This window comes from Leptonychotes weddellii, chromosome 14 (genome assembly GCF_054177405.1).
Source record: "Leptonychotes weddellii isolate Sample4059 chromosome 14, ASM5417740v2, whole genome shotgun sequence".
Taxonomy (NCBI): Eukaryota; Metazoa; Chordata; class Mammalia; order Carnivora; family Phocidae; genus Leptonychotes; species Leptonychotes weddellii.
Genome location: NC_138382.1, coordinates 26,232,116 through 26,249,270, shown reverse-complemented (window position 1 = coordinate 26,249,270; position 17,155 = coordinate 26,232,116). Strand labels below are relative to the sequence as shown.

General features: G+C 44.7%; 1 protein-coding gene across 7 annotated transcripts in view; it reads right to left on the bottom strand.

The window, feature by feature from the left end:
* LOC102728327 (zinc finger protein 510) overlaps nt 1-17,155 on the bottom strand; it is an 82,587-nt gene that overhangs the window by 50,709 nt on the left and 14,723 nt on the right. The window contains exon 5 of one of the 7 annotated variants that reach the window (XM_081802972.1): nt 15,895-16,191. The exons of the other annotated variants lie outside the window; for them this stretch is intronic. Within the exon in view, the coding sequence (XP_081659098.1) occupies nt 16,154-16,191 (38 nt within the window). The 3' untranslated portion in view covers nt 15,895-16,153. Of the gene's footprint in view, nt 1-15,894; nt 16,192-17,155 lie in introns of those variants that run through there. 7 annotated transcript variants of the gene reach the window in all.

Genomic DNA, 17,155 nt, shown 5'->3' with positions numbered 1-17,155 from the left:
GGAGATTTGAATGAGATCTCACAAGATTTGGACCGAGATCTCATGAGTTTTGGGTGAGATCTCAGGAGATTTGGATGAGATTGCACAAGATTTGGACTGAGATCTGGCCAGATGGGATGAGATCTTACAAGATTAGAGCTGAGATCTCCTGAGATTTTCCCCAAGATCACGTGAAGTTCAGCTAAATAAGGGGCATCTTTTATTTCTGGGGGTTTGTGAGGCCAATACAGACAGCCTTAACATTTTCAAATCCTGAGAAAGCCCCAGGGAGCCTGCCTGTTTGCTCACTTGTCCTGCTCAGGGCCACATTGCTTCTTCCTTCTTCTCCTGCTCTTCTGTTTCTATGACCTCTAGTTGAGTGTAAGTGTCCAAGGGCCCATTCATCCTGAATTCAATGCTCCCTTCTTACCTGCTCTTCACCGAGGATGCTGAAATGCCAGGGACTTAGGTGTGAGACACCTTGTGTCTGCTTGTAGGTAGTCTGTGGGAGCTATTATGAAACTGGAAATATTGGAAGCTCTGACAAATCCTGGCATGTGCATTCCCTACAGGATTGCAAAGGAGGCCCTGCTAGTGAGTGCCAGATTCTACCAACGGCCCAGGAGTTTGGCCACAGACCCAACAGGTTTTGGCCCTATCTGTCACTGGCTGGGCCCAAGATCCCACGAGATTTGGATGAGGTCTTCGAGATTTGGACTGTGACCTCACGAGATTTGGACGGAGATCTCATGAGATTTTCCCCAAGATAAAGTGAGCTCCAGCTAAGGAAAGAGGTATCTTTTACCTTTTCTCTGGGGTGTTGTGAGGCTAAAACAGAGAGCCTGAACCTTTTGAAAGCCTGGGAAAGCGACCAGGGAGCCTGCCTGTTTGCTCACTTATCCTGCTGGGGGGGTAGTGGTGGCTAGGGTGGGCACATGGCTTCTACCTTCCCCTCCTGCAATCCTGTTTCTATCTCCTTTGGTTGAGTATGAATTAGTGTCCACAGGACCCATTCATCCTGAATTCAGTGCTCCCTTCTTACCTGATGATCACCCAGGATGCTGAAACACCAGGAACTTAGGTGTGAGCTACCTGGTGTCTGCCAGTAGGTTCAGTGTGGAGCAATTATGAAACCAGAAATATTGGAAATTCTGCCCAATCCTGGCATATGCATTCCATACCAACATAAGGATTGCAATGCAGGTCCTTCAAGGGATTGGCAGTTCCTCCCCATGGCCTGGGGAGTTTGGCCACAGATACAAGTTTTGGCCCTCGATCTTGCTGGATGGGTCCAAGATCTCACAATATTTGGATGAGATCTCACAAGATTTGGCCCAAGATCTCGGGAGCTTTGAATGAGATCTCATGAGATTTGGAAAGAGATTTTCCCAAACATCATGTGAGTTCTAAGGAATGAGGTATCTTTCCTTTTTTTCCTGTGGTGTTGTGAGGCTAACAGAGATAGCCTTAATGTTTTGTAGGCCTGGGATAATCCCAGGGAGCTTGCCTGTGTGCTCATTTGTTTTGCTAGATGGCATATTGCTTCTTCCTTCCCCTCCTGCCCTTCTGTTTCTGTCACCTCTGTTTGAGTGTGAATAAGAGTTGACAGGGCCCATTCATCCTGAATTCAATGCTCCCTTCTTTCCTTCTCTCCACCCTGGATGCTGAAACACCAGGGATTTAGGTGTGAAACAACTTGTGAATTCCTGCAGGTCGTGTCTGTGACCAATGATGAAACCGGAAATATTGGAAGTTCTGCCCGATGCTGGCATGGGCATTCCTTACTGATATAAGGAGCACAAACATGCTCTGCTAAGGAGTACCAATACCTCCCAAGGGCCTGGGACTTTTGGCCAGAGATCTCAGGAGTTTTGACCCTATATCTCCTGGCTGGGCCCGAGCTCGTATGAGATTTGAATGAGATCTCAGGAGATTTGGACTGAGATCATACGAGATTTGCCCCATGAGCATGTGGGATCTGGTGGCTTGTTCCTGCAGGTGGCGACTCTCACACAGACTGTCCTGAAATGTCAAAAGTCTGGGAGAGCAGCCAGGAAGCCTTCTGTGTTCAGTTGAGCCAGCTCCCAGACTCATTGCCTCTTCCTTAACTAATATGCTTCCAAGTCTCTCCCTTCTCAAGTAATGTCAGTAAGTGACCTGGAGGCCCATTCTTCCTTATTTCAGTGCTCTGTTTGGACCCAACATCAGAATGCTGTCTGTGGTGTTTGTGGAATGCCATGTTTTCCCGTGGTTCCCCAGACAAGAATGTCCAAAGCTAGCTATTGTGCTGCACAGGCATCAAGTCTAGGGAGTTCCCACCCCTGCCAAATTCCTGTCAGATTTCTCCCAAGTCTCGTGAGATTTAGTTATAGATATGGCAGTATTTGGCCAGAACTCTTGGGGATTTTTGCCCACGTTCAAGGAGTGGACTTTGATCTCACAGATTTGTCAGAGTTCTCTTCAGATTCCTAAGAGTGTGTCCAAGGAATTTGCGAGATTTGCACCAAGATTACATGAGATTCGCCTAAGGAAAGAGGTATCTTTTCTTTTTTTCTGGGGAGTTATGTGGCAAACACAGATAGCCTTAACGTGTTGAAAGCCTGGGAAAGCCCCCAGGGAGTCTGCCTGTGTGCTCACATGTCCTGCTCTGGGACACATTGCTTCTGCCTTCTCCTCCTGCCCTCCTGTTGGTATCACCTCTGGTTTAATGTGAATAAGAGTCCTCAGGGCCCATTCTGAATTCAGTGCTCCCTTCTTAACCCCATTTCACCCAGGATGCAGAGACACCAGGGATTTAGGTGTGAGAAACCTTGTGTCTTCCTGCAGGGCCTGTTTGGTAGCAATTCTGAAAGTGGAAATATTGGAAGTTGTACCCAATCCTAGCATGTTCCATTCCTTCCTATAAAAGGACTACAAAGCAGCTTCTGCTAGGGAGTGCCAGTTTCAAAAAGGGCCATGAATTTGGCCAGAGATCTCATGAGACTTGACCCCAGATCTCACTGTTTCAGCCTGAGATATCAGGAGAATTGGATGAGATCTCAAGAAATTGGACTAAGTTCAGGTGAGAATTGCCCCAAAATCACATGAGATCCAACAAAGGCAGGGGGTGGCTTGTTCCTGCAGGTGGCATTGCTCACACAGACTGTCCTGAAATGTCAAAAGCCTGGAAGAGCACCCAGGGAGCCTTCCTGCATATTCAGATAAGTTAGCTCCCAGGTTCCTTGCCTCTTCCTGTAACTAATGCCCTCCTGTGTCTCTCCCTTCTCACATAATGTCAATAAGGGACCTGGAGGCCCATACATCCCTATTTCAGTGCTCTGTTTGGACCCAACATCTGAATGGCCTCTGTGGGCTTTGTGAAATGCCAGATGTTCTCATGGTACCCCAGACAGAAATGTCGCTATTATGCTGCACAGGCATCAAGGCTAGGGAGTTCCCACCCCTGCTGAGTTCTCTTGAGATTTCTCCCCAGTTCTTACAAGATTTAGATATAGATCTAGCTAGATTTGGCCAAGTTCCAAGGAGTCGACTTTGATCTCACGAGATTTGTCCTCAGTTCTGGTGAGATTTGGTCAGAGGATTCCTGAGTGGTAGCCAGATAATTCCCGAGATTTCCCTAAGATTTTATGAGATCCAGCTAAGTAAAGAGGTGGCTTATCTTTTTTTCTGGGGGGCTTGCCAGACAAACAGAGATGGCCTTAATGTGTTGAATGCATTGGAAAGACACCACGGAGCCTGCTGTGTGCTCAAATGTCCCTCTCATGGGCATTTTGGTACTTCCTTTTCCTTCTGCCCTCCTGTTTCTATCACTTCCGGTTTAGTGTCATTAAGAGTCCACAGGCCCTATTCTTCCTGAATTCAGAGCTCCCTTGTTTCCCCCATTTTACCCAGGATGCTGCAACTCCAGGGCTTTAGGTGTGAGACACCTTGTGTCTTCCTACAGGTCGTGTCTGGGAGCATTTCTGAAGCTGGAAATATTGAAAGTTGTGCCCAATCCTGGCATGTGCCATCCCTACCTACTTAGGAGAACAAAGCAGGCTCTGCTGTGGTGTAGAGGTACCTCCCAAGGGCCCAGGAGATTTGGGCAGAGATCTTTTATGTTTTGGCCCTAGATCTCTTTGGCTGGGTGAGATCTCATGAGATTTGGATGAGATCTCAGGAGATTTGGGCCGAGAATATGTGAGACTTGCCCCAAGATCATGCAAAATCTGGGAAAGGCAGGAGGTGGCTTGTTCCTGCAGGTGGTGACTCTCACACAGACTGTCCTAAAATACTGAAATACTGGGAATGCACCCAAGGAGGCTTCCCGTGTGTTTGGATTAGCCAGCTCATTGCCTCTTCCTGTACCTAATACACTTCTGTGTTTATTGCCTCTCATGTCATGTTGGTAAGGGACCTAGAGGCCCATTCATCCCTATTTCAGTGCTCCATTTGACCTCAACATCAGAATGGCATCTGTGGGCTTTGTGGAATGCCAGGTGTTCCCAGGGTTCCACAAGCAGGAACGTCCAACAGGTACTTATTTTGCTGTAAAGGCATCGAGGCTAGGGATTTCCCACCCCTGCCAAGTTCCCATGAAATTTCTCTGCAGGTCTTGGGAGATTTAGTTATTGATCTGGCAAGATTTTGGGCAACCTCTCAGGGGATTTTGGCCCAGTTCCAAGGAGTGGACTTTCATCTCAGATTTTTCCAGAGTTCTTGTGAGATTTGGTCAAAGAATTCTTGAGAAGTAGCCAGAGAATTTGCAAGATTTGCCCCAAGATTAAATGAGATCCAGCTAAGGAAAAGGGTGGTTTATCTTTTTTATCTGGGGGTTTCTGAAACAAACAGAGATAGCCTTAATGTGTTGAGTGCATTGGAAAGACCCCAGGGAGCCTTCCTGTGGGCTCACATGCTCCAGGGCCCATTTCTTCTTCCTTCTCCTCCTGCCCTCTTGTTTCCATCACCTCAAGTTTAGGTGAATAAGAGTCCTTAGAGGGGGCACCTGGGTGGCTCAGGCGGTTAAGTGTCTGCCTTCAACTCAGGTCATGATCCCAGCATCCTGGGATCGAGCCCCGCATTGGGCTCCCTGCTCAGCTGGAAGCCTGCTTCTCCCTCTCCTACTCCCCCTGCTTGTGTTCCCTCTCTCTGTCTCTATGTCAAATAAATAAAATTAAAAAAAAAAAAGAGTCCATAGAGCTCATTCTTCCTGAGTTCAGTGCTCCTTTGTTACCCCCACTCCCCCTAGGATGATGAAACAGCAGGGATTGAGGTGTGAAACACATTGGGTCTTCCTGCTGATCGAGTCTGGGAGCATTTCTGAAACTGGAAATACTGGAAGTTGTTCCCAATCCTGGTATGTGTCATCCCTACCTACTTAAGAGCACAATGCAGGCTCTCCTAGGGAGTTCCAGTTCCTCCCAAGGGCCCAAGAGCTTTGGCCAGAGATCTCACAAGTTTTGACCCTAGATCTCCATGGCTGGACCCAAGATCTCATGAGATTTGGATGAGATCTCATGGGATTTGGTCAGAGGATTCCTGAGAGGAAGCCAGAAAATTTGCGAGATTTGCCCCAAGATTACATGAGATTCGCCTAAGGAAAGAGATTATCTTTACTTCTCTGGGGGTTTGTGAGACAATCACAGACAGACTTAACATGTTGAAAGCATGGGAAAGCCTCCAGGAGCCTGCCTGTGTGCTTATATGTCCAGCTCTGGGGCACATTGTTTCTTCCATCTCCTCCTGCCTTCCTGTTTCTATCACCTTTGGTTTAGTGTGAATAAGAGTTCACAGGGCCCATTCATCCTGAAAGTCAGTGTTCCCTTGTTATACCCACTTCACCCAGGATGCTGAAACATCAGGGATTTCGATGTGAAAAACCTTGTTTTCCTGCAAGTCGTCTGTACACATTTCTGAAACCGGAAATATTGGATTTTCCCCCCAATCCTGGCATGGGCCATCCTGACCTACTTAAGGAGCCCAAGCAGGCTTGTGAGAGAGTGCCAGCTCCTCCAAAGGACCCCAGAGTTTTGGCCAGAGATCTCATGAGTTTTGACCCTAGATCTTGCTTGCTGTGTCTGAGATCTCTTGAGACTTGGATGAGATCTCACTAGATTTTGAGTGAGATCACTTGAGATTTGCCACAAGATCAAATGAGATCTGGCAAAGGCAGGAAGTGGCTTATTCCTGCAGGTGGCGACTCTCACACAGACGGTCCTAAAGTGTCAACCGCCTGGGAAAACATCCAGGGAATCATCCTCTGTGTTCAGATGTGTCAGCTCCCAGGAGCCTTGCCTCTTCCTTCATCTAATGCCCTCCTGTGTCTATCACCTCTAAGATAATGTCTGTAAGGGACCTGGAAGCAATTCATCACTATTTCAGGCTCCATATTGACCCCAACATCAGAACGGTGTCTGTGAAAGTTTGTGGAATGCCAGGTGTTCCCAGGGTTCCCCAAACCAGGAATGTCCCAATGCTAGCTATTATGCTACACAAGAGTCAGATCTGATGAGTTCACTTCCCTGATAATTTTCCAGGAGATTTCTCCCCAGGTCTTGCGAGATTTGGCTTTATGTCCTGCCAGATTAGGCCCAACCTCTCAGGAGATTTTAGTCTAGGTCTAAGCAGTGGCCTTTGATCTGCTGAGATTTCTCCAGAGATTTCCTGAGATTTGGTCTGAGGATTCCTGACAGGTAGCCTGAGAGTTTGAGAGATTTGCCCCAAGTTTACATGAGATCAGGCTAAGGCAAGAGGAGGTTTATCTTTACTGTGGGGTGGGGGTGGGGGGGAACACACACAGAGAGCCTTAATGTTTTGAAAACCTGTGAAATCACTGAGGGAGCCTGCCTGTATACTCAGATATCAGCTCGGGGGCATATTGCTTCTGTCTTCTCCCTGGACCTCCTGTTTCTATTACCTCCATTTAAGTGTAAATAAGAGGTAGCAGGACACACTCATCCAGAATTCAGTGCAACCTTGTTCCCCCCATTTTATCCAGGACAGTGCAACACCAGGAATTTAGGAGTGAGAAATTCTTCAAGATCACATGAGTTCTGGCAAGAGGAGGAGGAGGTGGCTTGTTTCTGTGGACGGGGAGTCTCAAACGCATTGTCCTGAAAAGCAGAAAACCTGGAAAAGCTGGAAAGCCAGCTCCCAGGCTTGTTGCCTATACATGCACCTAATGTTCTCCTGTTTCTATTTTATTATTATTTTTAAATTAATTTTTTATTATGTTCAATTAGCCCCCATATAGCACATCATTAGTTTTTGATGTAGTGTTCAACTATTCATTAGTTGCATATAACACCCAGTGTTCTCCTGTTTCTGTCACCACTAAGGTAATGTCTGTATGGACCTGCATGCGATTAATCCCTATTTCAGTGTTCCGTGTTGACCCCAACATCAGAATGTCTTCTGTGCTCATTTGTGGAATGCTAGATGTTCCCAGGGTTCCCCAAACCGGGAATGTCCCAATGTTAGCTATTATGCTGCACAGGACTCAAGGCTATGAGGACCCACCACTGCCGACTTTCCAGGAGATTTCTCCCCAGGACTCAGGAGATTTGTCCATAGACCTCAAGAGATTAGGCCCAACCTCTCAAGAGATTTTTTTTTTTTTAGGGAATTTTGGCCTAGTTCCAAGTTTTGGTCTTTGATCTCTGTAGATTTGTCCAGAGATCTGAGATTTAGTCAGATGATTCCTGAGAGGTAACCTGAAAATGTATGATATTTGCCCAAAGATTACATGAGAGCTGGCTAAGGCAAAGGGAGGTTTATCTTTATTTTGCATGGGGCGGGGGGGTGGGCGAGACACACATAGACAGCTTTAATGTGTTGAAAGACTGGGAAAGCCTCCAGAAGCCTGCATGTGTGCTCAGATGTCCAGCTTGGGTACATATTGCTTCTGTCTCCTCCCCTAGCCCTCCTGTTTCTATTACCTCCATTTAAGTTTGAGGAAGAGGGCACAGAGCCCATTCATCCTGAATTCAGTGTTACCCTGTTACCCTCACTTTTCCCAGGATGTTTAAACACTAGGGACATAGGAGTGGACTCCCTGTGTCTTTGTGCAGGTAGTGTCTGGGAGCATTTGTGAAACTGCAATATTGGAAGTTGTGCCCAATCCTGGCATGTGCCATCCCTGCCTACTTAAGTAGCATAAAGCAGTCTCTGCTAAGTAGTGCCAGGTCCTCCTGAGGGTGTCAGAGATTTGATATCTCGTGAGTTTTGGCCCTAAATTTTGATGGCTGGAGCTGAACTCTCACGAGAATTGGATAAGATATCATGAGAGTTGGACTGAGATCACATGAGATTTGCTCAAGGATCACGTGAGATCTGGCAAAGAGAAGAGGTGGCTTCTTTCTGTGGGTGCCAAGTCTCAAACAGTCTGTTCTAAATTGTCAAAATCCTGGGAAATCACACAGGGAATGGCCCTGTGTTTTTAGATGAGCCAGCTCCCAGGGTCGTTGCCTCTTCCTGCACCTACTGCCCTCCTGTGTGTATCACCTGTAAGGTAATGTCAGTAAAGGACCTGGAGGCCATTCATTCCTTGCTATTTCAGTGCTCTGTTTTGACCCCCAACATCAAAATGGCATCAGTGGTAGTTTGTGGAATGCCAGGTGTTCCCAGGGTTCCCCCAACCAGGAATGTCCCAATGCTAGCTATTATGCTGCACCAGAGTCATGCCTAGGAAGTTCCCACCCCTGCCAATAATCCCAGAGATTTCTCCCCAGGTCTTGCATGATTTGGCCATAGAACCTGTGAGCTTAGGCCTGACATGTCAGGAGACTTGGGCCTAGTTCCAAGCAGTGGCCTTTGATCACCTGAGATTTATCCAGAGATCTCATGCTATTAGTTCTGAGGATTCCCAAAAGGTAGCTTGATAATTTGCGAGATGTGCTCCAAGATTACATGAGATCTGGCTAAGGCAAAAGGAGGTTTATCTTTATTTGGGGGATAGGGAGATGCACACAGACAGCCTTAAGGTGTTGAAAGACTGGGAATGCACTCAGAAACCTGCCTATGTGCTCAGATATCCAGCTTGGGGGCATATTGCTTCTGTCTTCTCCCCTGCCCTCCAGTTTCTATTACCCCCATTTAAGTGTAAAGAAGAGGAAGCAGGGCTCATTCATCTGGAATTCAGTGCAATCTTGTTTCCCTCACTTTATCCAGGATGCTGAAACACCAGGCATATAGGAGGGAGAACCTTGTGTCTTTGTGCTTGTCCTGTCTGGAAGCATTTGTGAAACTGTAAATATTGGCAGCTGTGCCCAACCCTGGAATGTGTCATCCCTACCTACTTAACTTGCACAAAGAAGGCTCTGCTAGGTAGTGCTATGTCCTTCTGAGTGTGCAGGAGCTTTGGGCAGAGATCTCATGACTTTTGGCCCTAGATCTCACTGGCTGGGTGCAAGATCTCATCAGATTTGGATGAGTTCTCACAGGAGTTGGACTCAGATCACATGAGATTTGCCCCAAGTTGACATGAGATCAGGCACAGGCAAGAAGTGGCTTGTTTCTGTGGGTGGCAAGTCTTAAACAGACTGCCTTGAATTGTTGAAGCCTGAGAAAGCACCCAGGTAGCCTTCCTGTGTGTTCAGATAGCCAGGATCCAGGCTCATTACCTCTTCCTGGACTAATGCCCTCCTGTGTCTATCACCTCTAGGCCATGCATCCCTATTGCAGTGTTCCATTTTGACCCCAAGATCAGAATGGCATCTGTGGGCATTTGTGGAATGCCAGGTGTTCCCACGGTTCCCCAAAAAAGTAATGTCCCAGTGCTCACTATTGCAGCACAGGAGTCAAGGCTAGGGAGTTCCCAGCCATGCAGAGTTTCTGGGAGATTTTTCCCCTGTTCTTTCATGGTTTGGCCATAGATTTCGTAAGATTAGTCCCAACCTTTCAGGAGATTTTGGTGGAGTTCCAAGCAGTGACCTTTGATCTCCTGAGATATGACCAGAGATCTTGTGAGATTTGGTCCAAAGATTCCTGAGTGGTAGCCTGAGAATTCCAGAAATTTGACCCAAGATTATGTGAGATCTGGCTAAGGCAGGAGGAGGCTTATTTGTGTGTGTGTGTGGGGGGGGAGAAGGGTGACACACACACAGACAACCTTAACTTGTTGAAAGACTGGAAAAGCTGTTTCTTATATTCCACTTATAACTATAGGAAACAAACTGAGGGTTGCTGGATGGGAAGTGGTTGGGGAGATGGGATAATTGGGTGATGGGCATTAAGGAGAGCACATAATGTGATGAGCACCAGGTGTTATACACAACTGATGAATTATTGAACTCTACACCTGAAACTAATGATATACTATATATTGGCTAATTGAATGTAAATTTTTAAAAAAGACGGGAAAGCCCCAGAAGCCTCCTGTGTGCTCAGATGTCCAACTCGTGGGCTAATTGCTGATCTCTTCTCCCACTGCCTTCCTATTTCTATTACACCAATTTTAATGTGAATAAGAGCACACAGGGCCCATTAATCCTGAACTCGGTGTTCCCTTGTTACCCCCACTTTTCCCACCAGGGATATAGGAATGAGACACCTTGGTCTTCATGCAGGTTGCATCTGAGGGTATTCATTAAACTGCAAATATTAGCAGTTGTGCCCAATCCTGGAATGTGCTGTCCCTACCTACTAAGTAGCACAAAGCAGTCTCTCCTAGGGTGTGCCAGGTCCTACTGAGGCTTGGGCATTTTGTCCAGATATCTCATGAGTTTTGGACCTAGAACTTGCTGGCTGAGCCCCAAATCTCACGTGATTTGGATTCAGATCACATGAGATTTGCCCCAAGATCAGGAGAGATCTGGAAAAGTTGAAGAGGAGTCTTGTTTCTGAAGGTAGTGAGTCTCAAACAGACTGTCCTGAATTGTCAAAAGCATTGGAAAGCACCCAGGGAGACATTCAGTGCGTTTAGATAAGCTAGCTCTATGACTATTTCCTCTTCCTGCACTTACCATCTTCCTGTGTCTATAACCGCTAACATAGTTCCTTTTCTTAAATTTACATTTGATTACCCAACATATCATTACTTTCAGATGCACTCAAGAAAAATGAGTATTTTGTTGTTTCAGGAAGGAATGTTCTGTGTATATCTACAAAGTCCATCTGGTCCAATGTGTCCTTCAAAGCTCTTGTTCCTTTGTTGATCTGTTTAGATGATCTGTCCATTGCCATGAGTGGAGTGTTGAAGTCTCCTACTATTAATGTATTATTATCAATATGATTCTTTATTTTGGTTATTACTTGGTTTATGTAGTTGGCTGCTCCCATGTTGGGGGCATAACATCTAACAATTGTTAGATCTTCTTGTTGGATAGACCCTTTAAGTATGATATAGTGTTCCTCTACTTCTCTTACCAAAGTCTTTGGTTTAAAATCTAATTTGTCGGGCGCCTGGGTGGCTCAGTTGGTTAAGCGACTGCCTTTGGCTCAGGTCATGATCCTGGAGCCCTGGGATCGAGTCCCACGTCGGGTTCCCTGCTCAGTGGGGAGTCTGCCTCTCCCTCTCTCGTGCTCTCTCTCTCTCATTCTCTCTCTCAAATAAATAAATAAAAATAAAAAAATAAAAATAAAATAAAATCTAATTTGTCTGATATGAGAATTGCTACCCCAGGTTTCTTTTGAGGTCCACTGGCATGGTAAATGGTTCTCCATCCCCTCACTTTCAATCTGGAGGTGTCTTTAGGTTAAAAATGAGTCTCTTGTAGACAGCATATGGATGGGTCCTGCTTTTTTATCCAATCTGAAACCCTGTGTCTTTTGATGGGAGCATTCAGCCCATTCACGTTGAGAGTAACTATTTAAAGATATGAATTTAGTGCCACCATATTGCCTTTAAAGTCCTGTTTCTATAGATTGTCTCTGTTAATCTGTGGTCTATATTACTGTGGGGGTCTTTCTTCTTTTATAAAATCCCCCTTAATATTTCTTGCAGTCCTGGCTTGGTGGTAACATTCTTTCAGTTTCTGTCTCTCCTGGAAGCTCTTTATCTCTCCATCCAGTCTGAATGACAGCCTTGCTGTATAAAGTATTCTTGCCTCCATGTTCTTCTCATTTAGTACCCTGAATGTGTCTTGCCAGCCCTTTCTGGCTTGCCAGGTCTCTGTGGATAGGTCTCATGTTATTCTGACCTTCCTCCCTCCGTACATAAGAAATCTCATCCCCCTAGCTGCTCTCAGGGTAGTTTCCTTGGCTCTAAGATTTGCAAGCTTCACTATTATATATTGGGGTGTTGCTCTATTTTTATTGATTTTGAGAGGGGTCCTCTCTGCCCTTTGGACATGGATGCTTGTTTTCTTCCCTGATTAGGGAAGTTCTCAGCTATGATTTCATCAAATATGCCTTCTAGTCTTCTCTCTCTCTCCACCCCCTCAGGGAGCCCAATAATTCTAACATTGGAACGTTTCATGGCATCACTGATCTCTTTAAATCTATTTTCATGGTCTGCTGGCTGCCTATCACTATTTTCCTCAGCTTCCTTCCTTTCTATTAGCTTAGCTTCTAAATCACTGATTCACTCTCTTGCCTCATTTACCCTGGCTGTTAGAGTATCCAGTTTATACTGCATCTCATTCATAGCATTCTGAAGTTCTGCCTGATTAGATCTCATTTCTGCCATTAGAGATTCTATATTGTCACTAATGTTTTCAAGCCTAGCTATTGTCTTTATGATTGCTATCCTGAATTCTATCTCTGACAACTTGCTTATATCCATATCCATTAGTGCTGTGGCAGAGGACCTTGTCTCTGGTTGTTTTCTTTGTTCTGAGTTCCTCCTCCTAGTCATTCTGTCAAGGGATGGTTGAGCGAATGAACAGAGTTCAAAATATCAACCACGACCCAAGCCAAATGCACCCTAGAAAAAATCCGAAGTGGTTGAAAGCTACCATAGATATGCAACGAAAGCCAAGATGATCCAAAACAATAAAAAAGAAAAAAAGGGGTGGGGGTGGGGAAAGAGATTATAATCTCTCAGAGTAGACAAAGCAGGGTGATGTGCCTGTTCCTGCTTGATTTTTGGTGTCTTAGAAGACACTATATCCCCAAATTGCAAAGAAATCATATATATCAAGATAAAATTGAATAGAGTGAAAAACAGGCTAGTATGGGGCATAAATCTAAATGTGAAACATAGATGTGAAAAAAGTGAAAGTTAAAAAGTGACTTAAAAATGTAAGTTGGGAAATAAGAATCTCTTTGAAATGGGAACAGTGTTAAAAAAAAAAAAAAAGAAAGAAAAAAAGAAGAATCAGAAAAGAAACAAAAAAGAAATCTAAAATTTTAGCCTGAAGTATAAATGAGTTGTGAGAGAACACCTGGAACTCCCTATATTATTTTCCCTGGCACTGGAGTTTTGCAGTACTGTGGGAAATAAGCTTATCATTCACCTGTCCTCCAGTCTGTCTTCTGGGGGAGAGGCTTGCTGCTCAGCTTCTTAGGCATTTTTGCTTTGGTGGAGTTGCCCCACCCCTTGTCAGGGGGATGGGCTTAATGTGAGCTGGTCGGCTGTGTGGCTTTTTCCCCCTGGTGTCTTTCTGCTCCTCTTTAGAGGGTCAGAGCAAATAGGGCCATACAGGAACTCTGGCCCAGAGCTGCAATGTCACAGTCTCTTTTTCAATAAATCCTCTAAGTCAAACTGTCTCCTCTTCTGTGTGTACCAAACTCCACAGACTCATGTTATTAGTGCCTGCTTCACCTCCCAGGTGAGTCATGGGGACCTGTGAGCATCTCCGTGCTTTGTAACACATCAACTGCTAGTGGCCGTGGGCTAGCATGTGCACCCTCTTCTGCAGCTCTCAGGTCATGTTGGCTGCTGCCCCAGTGTCCTCCTGGGGGTCACACGGCCCTGAGAGCTGTTGCCCAATCATGGGCATGGCCTCTTTGAGTGACAAACCACCAAATCCCAGGGCTCCCACCCACTGCACCTCTCCCAAGGGAATTATGGGGACCTTCAAGCATCTCTGTGCTTTGTAACACATCAGCTGCTAGTGGCCAAGGGCTCGCACGTACACCCTCTTCAGCAACTCCCAGGTCATGCTGGATGCTGCCCCAGTGTCCCTCCATTGGCCACACTGCCCTGAGAGCTGTTGCTCTGTCATGGGCGCAAGCCATTTTATATCTCTCCTGGGATGTTAAACATCTAATCCTTTTCAGGGTGGTCAGACAGCAGTCTCCCTACCAGCTTGGGTCATGTTTTATGGTGACCAGAGCTGAGAGTCCCTTCTGTGCTCGTTGACCATAACCAGTCTCCCCACTCCACTGCTTGGGGACTCTATTGGTTCAGGCTCCCCCATTTTTTCTGAGTCTCCTGAGATCCTGAGACCACAATAATCCACCTAGAATTCTGCCCTATTCATCCCCTGTGCCTTTTTCAGAAAGGGGTGTCTCTCACTAGAGCAGATTTCCAAGGGTCCTGATTTTTTGCTCCAGTGTTATATCACTTTCCAGTGGCTGGCTTATGGAGGCTCCCTCCCCCCTCTGTTTATCTTCCAATATTTCCCCCAAAGATTCAAGGTTCCACACCCCCTACCTTGCAAAAAGTAGTCATTTTTCTGCTTGTAGAGATCCAGATAAATCTTCTTACATTCCAGATTGAATTTGTGTGTGTTCAGAATGGTTTGATAGATATCCAGCTACATTCAAGGGACCAGCTGAAACGAGGTCCCTACTCTGCCACCATCTTGCCCCCCTCCACCATCCTCACTTAATTTGTAACATAGTTTTGGAAAGCTGAAGCCTAAAGGGACTCTTGAAAATAGTGAAGATTCTGGTGGTAAATAATTTAGAGGAAGCTTGTAGTTCCATGACTGCAACAAGCTAAACTACAGTCCAGTTTATTTAACAAAGAAGACCAGGGGAAGAGACAGTTAAGAAGAGTCTTCCTGGAGTCAGAACAAACCTCAAGGGCTGGCTTTAAGAACTATCCCTGAAAAGGGGATCAGGCTGTAGAGCAATTTATGCCCTAGGACAGTGTCACAAGCAATGAAACAAACAACTGGTGGATAACAACTGGATATGACATCAGTAAAGGCAGACAGCTTCACAGAGAAATCTGGGTAAGAGACAGTCAAAGGGAATCCTGCTGAAATCATTGGTATCCCAGGGTTACTGTGCAAATGCCTAAAGCTATGCTTTCCAAGGAGTAACAGCAGAATGACAGCAGACATCGTGGGAAAACATATACTTCACTAAAAAAGTCCAGTCGAGTCACTCATCAAAAAAGCAAACAACAAAAATAAGCCCTATGGGTGGGGGAATCAGTAGCCAGAGATGCTATGATATATTATCTAAAATATCCATTTTCAACAAAAATTTATAAGATATGCAAAGAAGAAAGTGTTACTCATAGAGGAAAAACAGAAGCAAGTAATAGAAACTGCCCGTGAAAAGGGTCTATGTGGGATCTAGTAGACAAAGACTTCAAAGAAGCTATAATAAATATGTTCAGAGAACTAAAGATAACCATGCCTAAAGAAGTAGAGGAAGATATTGCAATATCGCACAAAATAGAGAATATCAATAAAGAGATTTAAAAAAAGAAAAAGTGAAAATTCTGGAGTTAAAAAATACATTAATGAAATACGAAATTTACTAGAATGGCTGAACCGATTTGGACTGGCAGAAAAACTAATCCACAAACTTGAAAGATTAATTGATAAAAATTATGTAATCCAAAGAACAAAAATGAACTTCAGAGATACTTGGGACACTATGAAATGCATAATGGAGTAATAGAAATGATGACACAGAAAAGAGCAGAAAAAAAAATATTTGAAGAAATAATGGCTGAAAATGTCCCAAATTTGAGGAAAACAAAATACTAATCTATACATTTACAAAGCTCAATAAAATCCAATAGTATAAGTACACAGAGATCCACACAAAGATACATCAGAGTAAAAATTTTGAAAGCTAACAACAAAGAAGAAATTTTGAAAGTGGTGTAGGAAAATGATTTATTGCATACAAGAGAACCCACTTAAGTTTAGCAGTTGAATATTCATCAGAAGGTCCAGTAATTAGCATCATGAATTAGTGGCTCTGGATGTAATCAAATGAATATTGACATAACTTGTTAGATTTTTGGGTTTGTCTTCAAGTGCCCAATGACTGAAGCCAATGATTTTGATATTATCAAAGGGCTGGTAGAGAATATATTCTATAACTTTATCCTCTTAGTTTCACTTCTTCAGGTGAAGGTACTCACTTGACTGCCCATGCAGTGCACTGGGGAAAAGAAACATTATATTCTCTATTAACATCAAAGTAACCTTTAATAAACAATTGGAATTAGCTATTAAAATACCTGCTTTAATAGATAGAGGATGACAAAGGATAGAAGTGCTAATCTACAAACCTTCAGTGCTGTTTTGCCACTTAACATGAGGAGCCTAAGGATGAGCCTTCATTAGATAAATCACTGTTTTATTGGTGTTATCGGGAAGATAAAATATGGAGTCTTAGTCAGTTTAGACTGCTATACCAAAATACCACAGATGTGGTGGCTTAAATAACAAATATCTATTTCTCACAGTTCTGGAGCCTGGAAGTCTGAGATCATTTTGGCAGCATGGTGGGGGTTCTTGGTAAAGGTCCTCATCCTGGTTTACAGATAGCTTCCTTGCCTCATATGGAGTAGAGAACAAGAGATTTGGTGTCCTTACCTTATAAGAACATTAGTTCATCATGGGGGCTCCATCCTCATGACCTCTTCTAAATCTAATTACCTCCTAAATGCTCCAGACCTCAAATACCATCACAATGGGGGAATTAAGCCTTCAAAATATGGATTCAGGATGGGGGGACACAAACATTTAGTCCACAGCATATGGTATGAAAAAGAAATTTACATACAACTCATCTCTACTTTACAATTTTCTTTTTTTAATGCCATACCTGGAAGGCCTTAGGGGAGATAAAATTAAGGTCCAATAAGCATTTCAAAAACAGAAACTACGGGCTTATGAAAAGATGGCGGAGGAGTAGGGGACCCTATTCCAACTGGTCCCTGGAATTACCAGACCACTCTGAACACCCACAAAATCAGCCTGAAATGTAAGAAGATAGATCTGGATCTCTACAAACAGAATATCGCAGGCAGTTGGTTCTGAGGTATGAAGGAGGGAGCCGTGATTCTGTGGGCAGATATCAGAGGATAAATGGCAGGGGGAGGGAGACTGGCTGTCGGGAT